Below are 14,550 nucleotides of genomic sequence, written 5' to 3' on the forward strand. Positions count from 1 at the left end.
CAGGTTTTAAGAAAAAAAAAAAAAAAAAACAAAACAAAATAAGAAATTTGGAGTGACTTCTGATAACTTCAAGGGATCTGCCAATACTGTACCCTTGTGATCTTGGTTAAGTGTTACTCCTAAATGTTCCCTCAGTTCTCAAAGCAGAATCTGTTCTGTGATGTTCACACTGTTAATTAAATACAAGTTGAGCAGCTAGCTACCCTTCTACCTACACAGAAGCACTGCAGAAGGTATGAGGCTGTATCACAGGATACAAGAGACTCAACCTTCATGCAGTCCATAAACCTAAGCAGAAACAGGGAAGTACCAACCTGCTTCAAGTTCTTTGCAGGTGTAATGAACAAAATAGATCAGATTCAGCAAACGCATGTTTAATCTCAAGCCTTGGGCTCAGCTGATTTCTACCAGTGCTAAAATAGGAAAGGCAGAAGTGTTAACAATTTGGATGTAAATCAAAGCCCAAATATGTGACAGACCAGATCTTCCAACACCTGGAGTTAGGTTTCATCAACAAAAATTAACTCAGAAATCATGAAGTCTCTTCAAATAAATAAATTCAAATTTCTTATTATCTGTCGTTTGAGGACATATATTGTCAAGATTTCAAATTCTACTAAAAAGACAGAGAAATTGAAAACTGGTCAAAATAAACAAATAAACTAAAAAATTCCCCCACCACCTTTCTATGGTAACCATTTGGCTCCAGAAGTTGGAGCTTCAAATAAAACATTGACTGCTCTGAGAAATATGATGCAATTGCACGATTTGGCAATACTGAGGATACAAAAATTTTGAATAATGTGAAGCTATAAAGATTAAACACTAGATGGAGTAGTTGGACTAGAATGAAATTGAGATTTGTAAAGCAATGCTAGTAATAGAGCCACTATAAATATTTTGAAATTGGGTATTGCTTATTAGCAATACGCAGCGTATGAGAGCGTGCTTCTGTGCGAGCACCAGTTCAGGGATGTATGCTACTGAATTCCTGCTTTAAAAACAGTCACCAGAAGGGTTCTCCCTTCAGCTGCTCTGCTGCTATGTCCTGAAGCCTTGTCACAAGGAGATAATGGGTTTTCCATGCTGCTGAGCTGCAAGCACCCCTTGAATAACCAGCTGAAATGGCTTCACCCTGCAGGAAAGCTATCGTGCTCATCCCAGGTGTAAAAAAAGAGGTGACTCTCTACATAATTCCTTCTTCCCTGTTTGTTTGTTTGTTTGTTTGTAGTTCTTTTTTACACCCCCCCCCCCCCCCCCCCCCCCTTAGATGTGCATGGCCCAACCTTTGCTCAGGGGGGTGTTTTGTGCCCACTCTCCACCTCTGTGGATGGCTCTGCTGGATGGGTGCCAGCCCCGTGGAGCTGCACCCATCTCTGCAGCATGGCCGTGCTGAAGGGGCTGGGACCCCTCCTTGTCTGCCCTCTGCCCAAAGCTTTCCAGCTTGGAGTCATTTGAACTTCCAGCTCCCGGCCGCTCCACCACCCAGTGCCTTACCAAGACGAGGGTACAATGCACAGTCCTTTTGTGAAATGGGGCTTTGGAGGCCTAAAACAAATTGTCCTCGGGGCCCAGCACAGTGACAGCCATTCTCTGCCTGCAGACAGCCCCACGAGGACAGCATCTCTCAAGAGCAGCAGTTGGTGGTGAATGCGCTTTTGACCTTTTCAACTTATTGTATTGGTATCTAGCCAAACAATTTAAGTTCATCTGTAGCGTGCGACACTCAGGAAACAGAGGAATGACATGCATGCTGTTTCCTACTAAGTAATAAACTGCCTTTTGTGGTGGAGTGAATAAGGCCTTTGCTGCTGGTAGCCAGATGCCCCCCTGCACTGTGCAAGCACTGAGAGCAGCAAAGAAAACCTTAAAGTGCTTGAGAAGCTCAAGCTAGAGGGAGAAAAAAACGCACCCTCTTTATTCCCTGCAGGTCACAAATAGATCCTTGCAGCGTTTCTTCATGGATGAAATCCTGACCCCAGTGTAGGGGTTTGACACTGACACCAGTGCGGACCGTCAGTTCACCCCATGTAGGTTAGGGTCTTCCCAAGCCTGAAAGCAGCAAAACAGAAGCTTCTCCAGGGCTGCTGAGCACCATGTGTCAGCTCCTCTGACACTTCTGGGGTTGCTCTTCAGGCCAAAATTTCCTCTTGGGGTTAACTCTGTTCCTTGCGAGGAACAGAAGGACTGACCCAGCCAAGGTTGCAGCTGCAGTGGGAGCCTGAAGAAAGGTCAGCACTGACTGAAATCTGTTTAAAAGGTTCTTCTTAAAAGAAAAAAATAATAATATTTTTATATTCGAATTACAGTGCTCAGGAAAACCTCAGAGTTTAGCTAAACTGAGCTATATTTTCCTGGGCTTGCACTTAAATGACTGGGTAAATATGATTCTTAGTTACCTGTTGCTTTACTCATATTGTCATGGCAGCAACTGAAGTCAGGTACCAACAGGCTGTAGTTGTCATGGCTATGGTTGCCAACAGTTTCTTTCTTGAGAGCGAGGAGGCACTGCTTCTTGTCAGTGAAGGTCTTTGTTGAGACAGAATTTGACTTTCTGTGATAAAGAAAATATTTATTTATTTATTTGTTTGTTTGTTTTGTGTGTGTGTGCTATAAGAGTGATCAGATTCTGGAGCAGGATGCCCAGGAAGGCTGTGAAGTCTCTAACCGTGGAGACGTTAAAAACCCAACTAGAAACAGTCCTGAACAACTGGCTTTCATGGAGCCTGCTTGAGTGGAGGTGTGGACTAGATGATCTCCAGAGGACCCATCCACCATCAGTGACTATGCAATTTTGTGATTCTGTTATCCTAAAACACCCATGTTTGTATTCCCATAACCATGGGCTACCTTTTTGGTGCAGATCCCTGTTTTCTGTTTCATCTCTGCCCAACACTTGCTCACAGCCCTGGAAGCTGTGCAGGGGGCTTTGCAGGTGACTGTACAGTGGCTTGGCAGAAGCTCAGCTCACAGGATGGTTCATTCCTTGCTTTTCCAAACTTTTTTAAAGATGCTCATAAATACAGCAATCACTTTCTCACAGGAGGGTGAAACTCCTATTTCTTGTGTTGATCCTGTGGAAATGTTCTTGTCCACAGAGACAAGTTCCCAGTATGTACTCTCAGTACTGGTGTCACCATTTACAATACAAATCCTATTTGCAACTTGTATCCTGCTGTCACCTTTTTCAAAGATTTGTGTAGAAATGGTCTTTATGCTGATGCTATGTGCAAGGGTGAGTCCCACATACTTCTCAGTTTTCCTTTTCATCTCTCTCCCTGTTCTGAAAACTCTCAGTCTAGTGGCTACCAGAGATAAGTCTGTGCTTTTGAGTTATTTGTACTGTGTAGTATGGGTTGTAGACTGACGCGAATTTTAGCTAGTCTTTATGTCATATTTCTTCCCCCAAACCCTGTGTGACCAAGATCTCTCCTCACAGGAAAAAGGTATAAACCTGACACACATTGAGTCTCGACCTTCCCGTCTCAACAAAGATGAGTATGAATTCTTCATTAACTTAGAAGGCAAGAATGTCCCAGCACTGGACAAGATCATCAAGTCCTTGAGAAATGATATTGGTGCAACAGTGCATGAGCTTTCACGAACAAAGAAGAAGGACACCGGTAAGGATATACTGGCAAGGATAATATTGAGAAGGAATATTTATGTCGCACACTTAAATTACTTCTTTTTCTTCTAGCAAAGGAGTCACTCTTGGACCTGTGTGGCTGTTTCCCTCCCACTGCCTATTTTGTCCATATTGTTAGCTTTTTCATATGGAGATTTTCTGTCAATATAAATTGCCATTCTCCATTTTTGGCCATGATTTTTACTAGGTCTCTTGGCAACTGTTGTTACACTATTATATTTTCATCTGTGTGTTTGGTTGACACCACTCCCAGTCCCTTAAAGACTGCCCTGTTGCAGCGGGCAGTTGTTGCTCATTTGCTGACTCTTTACAAACTGTTTATTCAATGCATCCTTCAAAGTCCAGACACCTTCCAAATTCTCCTTGTTCAGGTAGGATCTGCTGACCAAGGGTAGCATAACAAAAAAAAAAAAAAGTGACAGCAAAAGCTCTGACTGTTGCAGTGCCTCCCCCCTTGACAAATATCTCTGGGACCTCACAAATCACCATGCCACAAACCTTGTGGTATAGTGTAGGTGACAAGAGTCCAACCCCATGCATCCTCGGGGGCAGGGGGAGGGCTTACCCTCCTGTGCTCACTGGGGCTGGTACACCCCTTTGAACACCTGGATTTACTTTCCAATTTCAGTCTCATGAGCTCTGTCAGCAGGCCTTTGAAGCCCCTTCCTTTTGGGGCCCATGAACATCTGGGCTGAGTTGAGAGGAGGGGAGGAAAAGTCCCCAGCAGTGGCCCTCCCCAGCTTCCCCTTCTCTCCTTTGCACAGTTATATGTGAGTCCAACATGGACTGTCTGCTTCTCCACTACTTGTGCTTGGGGATCCTCCTCACTCCTGCTATAGAAATTCGGGAGGCTCTGCCACCCACTTCAGTGGGACCAGGAATAACTCTTCATTACTGGAAGAAATCCTGGGGAGACCAGTAGTAATCCTGCCTTTGGAGGAAAATAAGATTTTCTGAGTTGTCCGCACTCCTAATTTTTGATGAATTTGAGGCTGTTTGGTACAGAGGTGGCTGCCCAGCACCCAGTCTGAGACATACTTAAATGCCTCTTCAGATAACAGATGTGATTTTAATAGGATTTCAGACTTTAAATACTTTAGGTCTGGATCTTCCTCTTCCTTCCTAGGAACAACATGAAAGAACATTAATACCTTTGTGAGATCAGTGCTGGTAATCCTTTTACCATCTCCTTTGTGTCTTCCCCATGACATTACATTTGAAGATGAAAAAGAAGAAGGCAAATACTCTTTGGAGTCAGTTCTCTCCATTCATGAGATACGGGGACAAAGGGTTGATTAGCTGATTTATGATCATGTCAAATCAAAGACGTTTTCTCTTTGGGGATTTTTTATTTCCAGGAGAAATCTATAGGGCCTAGCAGGATTTGCCATTATGTTGTTTTTCTATGTACTGTTAAGAAGATGTTAAAGTTATATATAAACAGAAGCCAGAGTCAGAAAGAGATGCGGCTCTAAATATCAGCCAGGAAGGTTTTGTGACTGAAATTCTGACCTCACAGAAGTCCGAACTCCCATGGTCTGCTGTAGGATTAAGTTTCACTGCATGTTACTGTGTTGATCAAAGCATTTTTTTGAGTTAGATTATCCTGTCAGTGCTGCAGAAAGGGACTTGATTCCCTTCCGTCTGAGAGGATAACTTGTGTTTGTTTGTTAGTTCCAATAACTCAGAAATAGCATAATGTGGGAGCAACTTATTGCCAAGGAAAGAGAGGAAGATTGATATTTCTTCTTGCCCTTTCCGTATTTCTTTTTTTCTTTCAATTTCAGCTTCTCTCATGAGTAGTAAGGGTCCAGTCAAACTGAAATCCCCAAAGAGCCATATTCGAAAGGTCAAAGAAGCACTGCTTAGGGGATGAACTGTGGGTGGCAAATTCTGGGCTGAGGCAGCTACAAGGGCAGACTGAAATGGGAGCAGACTGAACTGTAGGAAGAGTGGTAAGATGTTGTCCTTTATCTGTGATGGCATTAACAATTAATAGGCCTCATGGTGCCTTTTAGGTCAGCCTGGCTTTCATATGTATCCTCCTGGCAAATCTGGTTATAATCTACAGACATGCTTTTGTGAAATATTATTCCCAAAGCACAGAATGAGAGCAATACACCTCCAGGGAGAAAAATCTCGGGCAGATGGTTCATGGGGATATCTTCACGCTCTGCTAGGTTAGCAGGTAAAGCTGGGAACGTTTCCTCCTGGAGCCAGTCTGGTGTCCCATCTGACCGATTCTCTCACCACTGCCTAAAGATGCTCTCAGTCCTTCCTTGTTAGGGATTCACTTAACTCACACTCATGGTTTGAACAAAAACCCTTCTTTTAATCAGTTTCCCACAGGAAGCACACAGTGCCATTCTTGGAGCAGTGTTTTGTGGAAAGTCAAAGGAAATTACTGGCCTTTCCCCTTCTGAACAGCTTAGCATTAAACAAATGTGTGTTCTTTTTTGGCCAAAGTGTTAATGAAAACTTCCCCCTCCCCCCTTCTTTTTTAATCTGAACACTTTTTTTTTTTTTTAGAGTCTTTACTCTCTCAAAAGCTAAATGTAGATTTGGTTTCCCTTTTACACGCCCAAAGAGTTACAAATAGGAGGCTTGGATTGACAGTGTAATTTTAGCTATGAGCAGGCCAGCAAAATGCCATAAATCCAAAGGTAATTTCAGAACTCAAGTTGAGGTGGTCTAGCAGTCACTGGGCCAAAAGCCTTTTGTAGAGATGGAAAGATTTGTTCTGAAAACACAGTGCATCTCTTCATGGTTCTTTTTGGAAACAAGCTAGATATCTGCAGACCACTTGGAGCCCATGAATAAAAATAATTAAATATTATTCTGTTGCAACATTAGGCAAATGCAGACAATTTATTGCATTTCTGAGACAGACTGGAGGCTGACGTTCTGTAGGGTCCTTGTTTGCTAAACCCTGAGGCTGGCCAAAGCATTTGGGACTGTTTAAAAAAGGGCTAAACCTGGGCCTTGAACTGCTATAAATTGCATAGACCTGTCTTTGACCCTCCTCACAATGGTCCAAATGGAGGAGCTCTGCAGAAGTCCTCACTGCCCCTGCTTTGCTGCCCCTCATATAAATGGCTTATTAGCATTCTGCTAAGCATTTGACCCCATGGTAATTTGGTCACCACTTGGGTGTCCAGCACAATCCCATAAATGCTGCCGTTTCAGTTACAGACAAATCAATATTTATTACTGATCAGCCCACGTTTGCTCCTCGGACCTTCACAGAGGCCCAGTGTTGCAACAGCTTGCTCTGGCAATTCATTAATGGCCGTGCAGACAGACAGCGAGTCTGGCGAACGGGGCTGGAGGAGGATGTCACAAACAAAATATGGGAGAGATTCAGCCAGGGGATAATTTGATTTGATCTTTTCAATAGTTGCTGTGGGGGCTGGGGTCAGCCTCCTGGCACACCACAGCTACACAGAGGACGCAGTAGCTCTTTTGCACCCTGGTGCCTGTTGCCAGAGTTGTATGGACTTGGTGGCTGGGCCAGGGCTGTGCTCAGCATCTTTGATTCTTGTTGCCACAAGAGCTGAGAATGTTCAGGACTTAAGTCCAGCTATGCTGGTGCAAATAGCACAAAACATCTTCATGATCCTTTTGCAGCTTGCACCGTTTCACCCAGAACAGCTCTCAGAGCTCAGAGCAGCAATCCCTGAGCTATCACAAGTGTCTGGGGGGGGCTGGGAGGTGGGCAGAGATCTGCTGAAAATAGGTCCAGTACCTATACAGGCTCTGCACCTAAAAGATAAGATGCTACACCTATGTAGAGGAAAAGCAAGCCACTCATCTCCATGCCTGAGACTGACACTGCATCAGCCTGGGCATCAGTCTGTCCCACAGTTTATCACAACCTCTGCACCAAGTGCTTTGGGAAGCTTAAGAATAAAATATATGTTTAATGAAAACAATTCATTCTTATACATCTATTCTATGGCTTCTTGAAGCTGGAATGATTCAATCTCTGCCCATCTAGATCTTTTTGACCCAGGGCAGCAAATCCCTACAGTTATCATTGCTGAAATCCACTGCAGGCCTCAGCCTCCACTGGTTTGTCTGGACACTTCAGATCATGATGCTTCCCTGAGAATAGTGGTTCCTTGATTGAACACTGACAAGTGCTTTGCTGTGGGCTCTGAGACAGCTTTTTTTCCGGTGCCCAAAACATTTATCAGGATGCTTCACTGATAGTGGTTGTCAGCTTCCCTGACAGTGGTGAGTCTGAAGCACAAAGCAGTGAAGCGATCTCCCTACCTTCATGTAAAGGCCACTGCCAGAGCTGGGAGATGAACTCCGTGCTCTGCTGTGTATACAGAAAATTGGGGCAGGAGGGTTGGGTGGGTTCATAATTCATGAGGTATGTCTCTACTGACTCCTCTCTAGGACTCAGACACCCCTTTTTCTAATCACCCTCACCACTGTTTTAACTCGAGGGGCTGGAGGTGCAGGAAGGTTACTAACAGCAAGGTGAGAGAGCGTTTCTGCGGAAACTAGAGAGCTAGCAATAAACCCATGTCACTTGAGAAAGATTTTCCTGGGACTGCTGCTGCCATCTAGTGACTTGTGCTGGTCCGTCTGTTAGGGAAAAACAGAAGGCTGTGCAGCTTGAAAGGGGGTACCAAAGCCCACTTTTGCTGGGAGGAAGAAGGGGAGGCACAGAGGAAAGGACTACGGAGCCAGGAGAGCCGCCTGTGTTGCCCGGCCTTCTGGAAATGAGACTTAGGGCTCGCAGCAGAAGCGTTGGATAGAGCCAGGCTGGCTGGATCCAGGCTGGAGGTGGGACAGCTGGTCAGGGGAGCAAGCCGTCTGTGTGGGGCTGAGCTGTGCCCACCCAAGGAGCTCCTCGTGCCGCTCCAGCCCCTCGGTGCAGGTGCTTCACAGAAACGCAGAACCACAAGTGCCCTCCGTGAAGTGCAGCAGAAAGAGCAAGGCTGAATAGTCCAGGAGGCAGAGTTATCCTCTTATCCCCTAGGTGGTCTGTTGGGGTCCAGGATGAGCCATGTCAGCGAGGCACTGTGGGGAGCTCATGTAGCAGCTGCTGGCAGACTGCTCAGAGGCTCCATCCTCAGAGGGAAGCTTTTCCTGGGGATCAGGTTCACCCGGGACAAAACGGGGAGGTATGGCTGAGTGGCAGCGCTCCCAGCTGAAGAGAGTCACACAGAGCATTGAACTGTTTTGCTAGCTCTGTCTGAGCAAGTGACCCCTGTTCATGCAAGAAAGTCACTAAATGAACTGCCAACATTTTATTTATAGACTTCTGAGAGATCTTGGGCTTAAAGCAACAGAGCTTTGGGTGATATTAGCCTCATGGTCCATGGAGCTGACTTGTATGTGGTGTAGAGAGCACATGGAACATGATTACAGAGCCTGAGCATGGGGTGCAACTTTAATCAGGCCTATTGTCCCTGTTCCTCAGAAAAAGTATGGTAGAACTGGAAACACTACGTAGAAAAGTGATGGGAATGCTCAAGAACAGGCTGTGGTTTCTGTGCTAGAAATACGCAGGCAAGGTGTCAACCAGGATGAAGGATGATAGATGGAGGAGATGACGGGGAGCTATAAAATCCTAGGTGTCCTGTAGAAGGTAAGGACAAATTAAGTTTGTGTGCAGGAATTAGTTAACATCAAATGAAATAATCAAGTTTTAAATGCAGTAATACAATGCTAGTCTGAGTTATCAGGCTGACATTTATCATTTTATTTCATCATCTTAGCCTAAGTGAGGCCACCAAGTAAGTCTTAGAAAAAGATTTTCAGGGTGTCAAATAGTCTTGTATCCATCTTATTGTGGGATTTCTTGCTGTTCCTTTGAAATGGCTGATTCTAGCTACTGTGAAAGCAAGGATAATCTGGAAAAAAATACTGTTTGGGTAAGTCAAGAAACCAGAATAATAAACAGAAAATCATAAACATTACAAACCAGCTCTGCGCCAAGGGCTAGACATTCCTGATGCTCTGTATTATTCCAACAGTACAAAACAGCCACAAATTCAAGACAATTTGCAGGGTTTGCTCTTGCCTCCTACTACAAGGAAAGGCCAATGCTGTCAGAATTTAGACCCCTACATATTTATATTTATGATGAAGAAATGGGAAGACCAAAAGGAGGTCCCAAACCAAGTAACAAAGAAGCATACCAGTCTCTATTTCTTTTCTGTTTTGCAGTACCATGGTTCCCAAGAAGTATCCAGGAGCTGGACAGATTTGCCAATCAGATTCTAAGCTATGGAGCAGAACTGGATGCTGACCATCCTGTAAGAAACAGAGCTTTGTGTTTTTAACATGTTTTTAATTTGGGGATTGATTTTTTTTTCCCTCATTTACATTTGCTCTTATTTAAGACAAATATAGCAGACTAAGTCTCAGGCTTTTTGACAAGTAAGGTACATTTCTAGGGTTAGAATCAGCCCAATCCCTGCTATGAAGTCGAGCAGACCAAAAGTTGCTTTAGTTTAAACAAATACTAGTAGACCTGAATAGTCACAGACATCATCAGAGCAAAAGGCCACCACAGGAACACTTCTGGTTTTCCCACATGGCTCTGATATGGTGACTTCAGACCCAGTTTGTGAATCACTGGCAACAAAAACTTCAGAAGCAGCATATCATATTCTGGAGATGGGAAGAGTGCTTTTTCATGGTTGGTCACATATTTGATTGAGCTTAGTGCATTGTTATGTGGTTGTTAAATCTGTCGTGATTTTTGTATGGTGACAAATAACAAAAGGAAAAGTCCCCATTTCAAAAAGTTTGTGGTTTAAATGGTAGTGTCAGATAGTTTTATTCACTGGCGTAGCTGATAAAAAAAAATTTACATCAGTGATTTTTCAGCTCTTCCAAATACAAGAATACTTGCTGCTTCTACTCCTTCTCCAAGCAAACAACAACTTATTTTCATTTGTCAAAACACACCGAGTTCCACGCAGAGCAACAGAAATTGCTGCTATTAGTTTAATTGAGATAGGATGATTATAAATAAATTACATGCAGTGCAACAAAAATTGCTGCTATTAGTTTAATTGAGATGAGGTGATTAGTCATTCACTACCTATTGCTTAATTCAAGATGTGTTATGTATCATGTACAATGATTCATGATATTCAGTGCAGTCATAGAAAGGCAGAATGAAAGGAGAGACACTGAGTCAATGGCCCCCTTGCGTGTCATGTGGGAATAGACCAAGACTGTATTTGAGAAAAAAAAAAAGAAAGAAACAAAAATACAGATATTAAAAGGAATGAAGCATCTCTGCTTCAGTTCCTAGAATTATTTTGTGAGCAGTTTTATTCAGGTTACCTTAAAAAGAAGCCCAACTGCTGGGGTAAATAGGCAAGACAGCACATAGGGTGCAGAAAGAAAGAAATTAAAAGAGCTTGTGTTGGGATTTAACCACAAATACCAGGTTAATCTGGGACAGTGCATTTTTTTAGGCTATTGGCTGCCTTTGTTTGCCTAGCACTATTTGATCTGCACTGTGCTTTAGCTATCTCCTGTACCTGGCTGTGTTTCAGGGCCAATCAGTCCTGTTGTGCCATGCACCTCTGAGGTGCATTCATGAACTGAAGCAGTGCCCACGGAGTTGTTGCTATTTGCCTTGCAGAAGTGTCTTCTATCTGGGAAGGACATTTTTCTACTTTAGGTGGTGAAGACACTCCTAGCCCTGAGTATTGAATAAATGGCAAATTGGGACAGAAGAATGGTTATTCCAGGAGAAGATTTACAGATTATATTTCTTATCTCTGGTAATACAGGTAATTAGCTGCAAAGGTCAAACTGACAACCACAAGGTCTATTACACATTCCCTATAGTAATTAATCCCCTTCAAATGATTGATTTTGTAGCACAAATAGGGCTTTTTGGTTAGCTAGGTGCTTACCATTCTTCTAACATTTTGAAAACAAGCACCTTGAAACATGGTTCGTGCTGAAAAAATGCCTAAAAGGTCTGCCTGAGCTGATGAGTGTGTTTCTAATATGGTTTAGCTCTGCTTCTCTAGACCAGCCAAGCTGTGCTGACAACTGCAACAAGTTTCATGACAAAACAGAAGGGCATCTTTATCTGAGGGCTGTTTATATGGTGCATTGCTCTTGCGGTAGCACCCTGCCTGTGTTGTAAAGGAGAATGTTTCCCTTTTTCGTAGCAAGTAGAAATGACAAAACAAAAGGGCTTGAGGGTGAGAATGGCTGGGAGGCTGCAGCTGAACAGCTGCCCCGCAGACAGGGAAGGAGCAGTGCCCTTTGCAAGTGGGGTGTACTGGAGCCAGGCAGGATGGAGGCAGCTTCCCACACCTCCTCCTACACTTATGTCGCTCCCCAGGCAGCTTGCTGCTCCCTTGGGCCAGCCATGCCTGAGGGTGTTCAGCAGGAGGAAGGCTGTTCACCACCTGCACTTACACAGGGACTGACTGTCACTGTTTCTCTTTAGGGGTTCAAAGATCCTGTGTACCGGGCCCGGAGGAAGGAGTTTGCAGATATCGCCTACAACTACAGACAGTGAGTGCTCAGTGTGTGGGCAGAAAGCTAGCCTATATCTCCTGCCCTCTCCTGGGGCTCTCGTCCTGCTGGCAATCCCTGTTTTTCCACAAGCATCCTCCTGCTGCTGGCTTTTCTCTGGCATGTGTTTAAATCTTCCAGTTCATGTATTTATCCCCAAATAGCAGTAAAACAAAAGCAAATTGTTGTAGGCACACGTTCAGATGAGAACATCGCCTCCCCTCTTTCCCCGCAACACCCCTCTTCCCCTGGCTTTGTTGTCTAATTGAGCAGCAGACTCAGTTGCTACTACAAAGACCTGAGCATTGAATAAAGCTGCTTCTGGTATCCTCCCCATTAAACCGGGACTGGGGGAGGAGTGCCTATCATTTACATTAAAGCAGGAGCTGCATACACTATTAAAATAATGAATAACTTATGGTTCTGATGCTAATCCAGTGCCTGATACTCTACTTTTATCATGTCTGACCCAGCTGCAATCAGCAATTTGGGCTCTCATTTCCCAAGAAAAATAAATGAATAGAGATGATAAATTCATTTAGAACAGGCTTGCTTGATTGCTTTCAGTGATCAAATCTGGAGGAGATAAAATTCTGCTCCCAGAGCCACTCGCACATTTACATCAGTAATACTGGGCCTGATTCTTGCTGAGACTGGTAAAAATTGTGATTGCAAAGGATAAGGTAACATATGTTGTACATTTAGGGATCCACTTTGCACAGGACTGTGATGAAAAGATAGTCTCTGAGCCAAAAAGCTCATAATGCTCATAAAATGAGACAAAATTGGTGTGATTGATGTAAAGTGAAAAAAGTCAGGTGAAAAAAGTCAGAAGCCCATTTTGTGGCCGGAAAAATTGGATAAGGCTTTGTGGCCAAATATGAATGGATCTAGTTTCCACTTATACGTATCCCATAGAAGATTTACCTTTCCTGCTTAACAGATAGCAAATTCTGGTCTCTAGTTTGTAGGCTTTCCTTAAATCCTATAGAAATAAAACAAAAATAAGATAATACCCACATCTTCCAACCCCCACCTCCCCCCCCCCACCCCCCCCACCCCCCCCAGTATTCAACCTGAAACCAGCAAACCAGTTTAGGAAGATGAAACCATTATATTCCAAGATACAACTACTTAATATTTCGTCTGTTATCCAGATCCTCAAACACATTGAAGGCTACACAGGCTTGGACCTCTGTGAAGTTCTTGGACTTTTCAATAAGGTCTTTCAGTAATAGAGTAATGAACAGAGCGTGAAAGCCCACATTTGGGCTTCTGGGTCTTGTGGAAAGAAAGTACATGTATTTAGTGACTTTGGATGCTGATTCAGGGAGAACCAAATGGGTAACGTTCTTGCCCTGCGTGCTACACATGGCAGATGACTTACAGGGTCTGCAGCAGGAGAGCAGAGGCCAAGGGAGTGCCTCTTGCATGGGAGGGTCAGGGGCACAGAGAACTGGGCAGGAAGAGAGGAACAACCAAAACTATGAGGCATTGTGGGAAGTATCTGAAAAAGCAAAATGCTTAGCTTGTGAAGTCAGCTACAAAGGTGAGGTAGGTCTGTGGTCGGTTTTTTCATACTGCTCCTTATCAATTTAATCTTCTTCTGTGCCCCCCCACCCTTTTGCACTTCTTTTGTCCTCCTGTTTGTGTCTCTCTGCCTTCTTTGCTCCTCTCTGCCTTTGCTCTTTTGCCTTCTTTCTCAGTACATTTACCTGTCATTTTTGTTGAATGCCTCATTTCCCTGAGTTGTCTCTTCTTTGCCTTTAGCTTGCCTCTTCCTTCTGCCTTCCTTAGCTTCTGGCCCTGTTCATTCTTGCAATTTTTTAATTGAAATTTGAAAAGTCTTAAGCCAATAATTTTCTCCTGTAGCCCTGGAAGGTGGCTGAGGATTACTTAGGAGTGTTACAGGAACAAAAATCCCCAAGCAATCCTCGTAATTCAATGTGATGTTTAAAGCTCCACAAATCAAAGAAGGACTGATACAGAGATGCAGAAAATTATGGTACTCCAGAGGAGCTGCCCTGAGGCTCAAGGGGAAAATGAGGGGGTGGGAGATGGTAGGGTGTCATCGATAGTTTAACAATGGATCTCTGGGGCTTGGAAAGCTCCGGCACTATTCCAGCAGTGATGTTAACCCTATTAAGTTACTTAAAACCCTTTGATTTTTCAAAGCTGTTGGATTCACCTATGGCCCTATTATAACTAAGAAATTAACTATTCACAGGAGGCCAAAACACATTGCTTGGGATTGTCTAATTCGTGCTAGCTTCAACATGAGCTAAGTACATGGAGGCCTGAGGGTGGGATTAAACACAAAATAACTCATTACAATTAAAAAAAAAAAAAGAGTCAAACTGGCCGAAGTCTGCATCTGTTGTAGCATA

At 43.8% G+C, this 14,550-nt stretch overlaps 1 protein-coding gene across 2 annotated transcripts in view; it reads left to right on the forward strand.

Moving 5' to 3' along the window:
• The window catches only part of PAH (phenylalanine hydroxylase), a 40,339-nt gene that overhangs the window by 10,890 nt on the left and 14,899 nt on the right, over positions 1-14,550 (forward strand). For both annotated transcript variants that reach the window (XR_010831701.1, XM_013180852.3), the window contains exons 3-5: positions 3,440-3,623; positions 9,836-9,924; positions 12,096-12,163. Coding sequence is in view for 1 of the 2 variants with exons in the window: in XM_013180852.3 (XP_013036306.1) it covers positions 3,440-3,623; positions 9,836-9,924; positions 12,096-12,163 (341 nt within the window). In the remaining variant the exon portion in view is untranslated. The remainder of the gene's footprint in view (positions 1-3,439; positions 3,624-9,835; positions 9,925-12,095; positions 12,164-14,550) is intronic.

This window comes from Anser cygnoides, chromosome 1 (assembly GCF_040182565.1).
Source record: "Anser cygnoides isolate HZ-2024a breed goose chromosome 1, Taihu_goose_T2T_genome, whole genome shotgun sequence".
In the NCBI taxonomy this organism is placed as follows: Eukaryota; Metazoa; Chordata; class Aves; order Anseriformes; family Anatidae; genus Anser; species Anser cygnoides.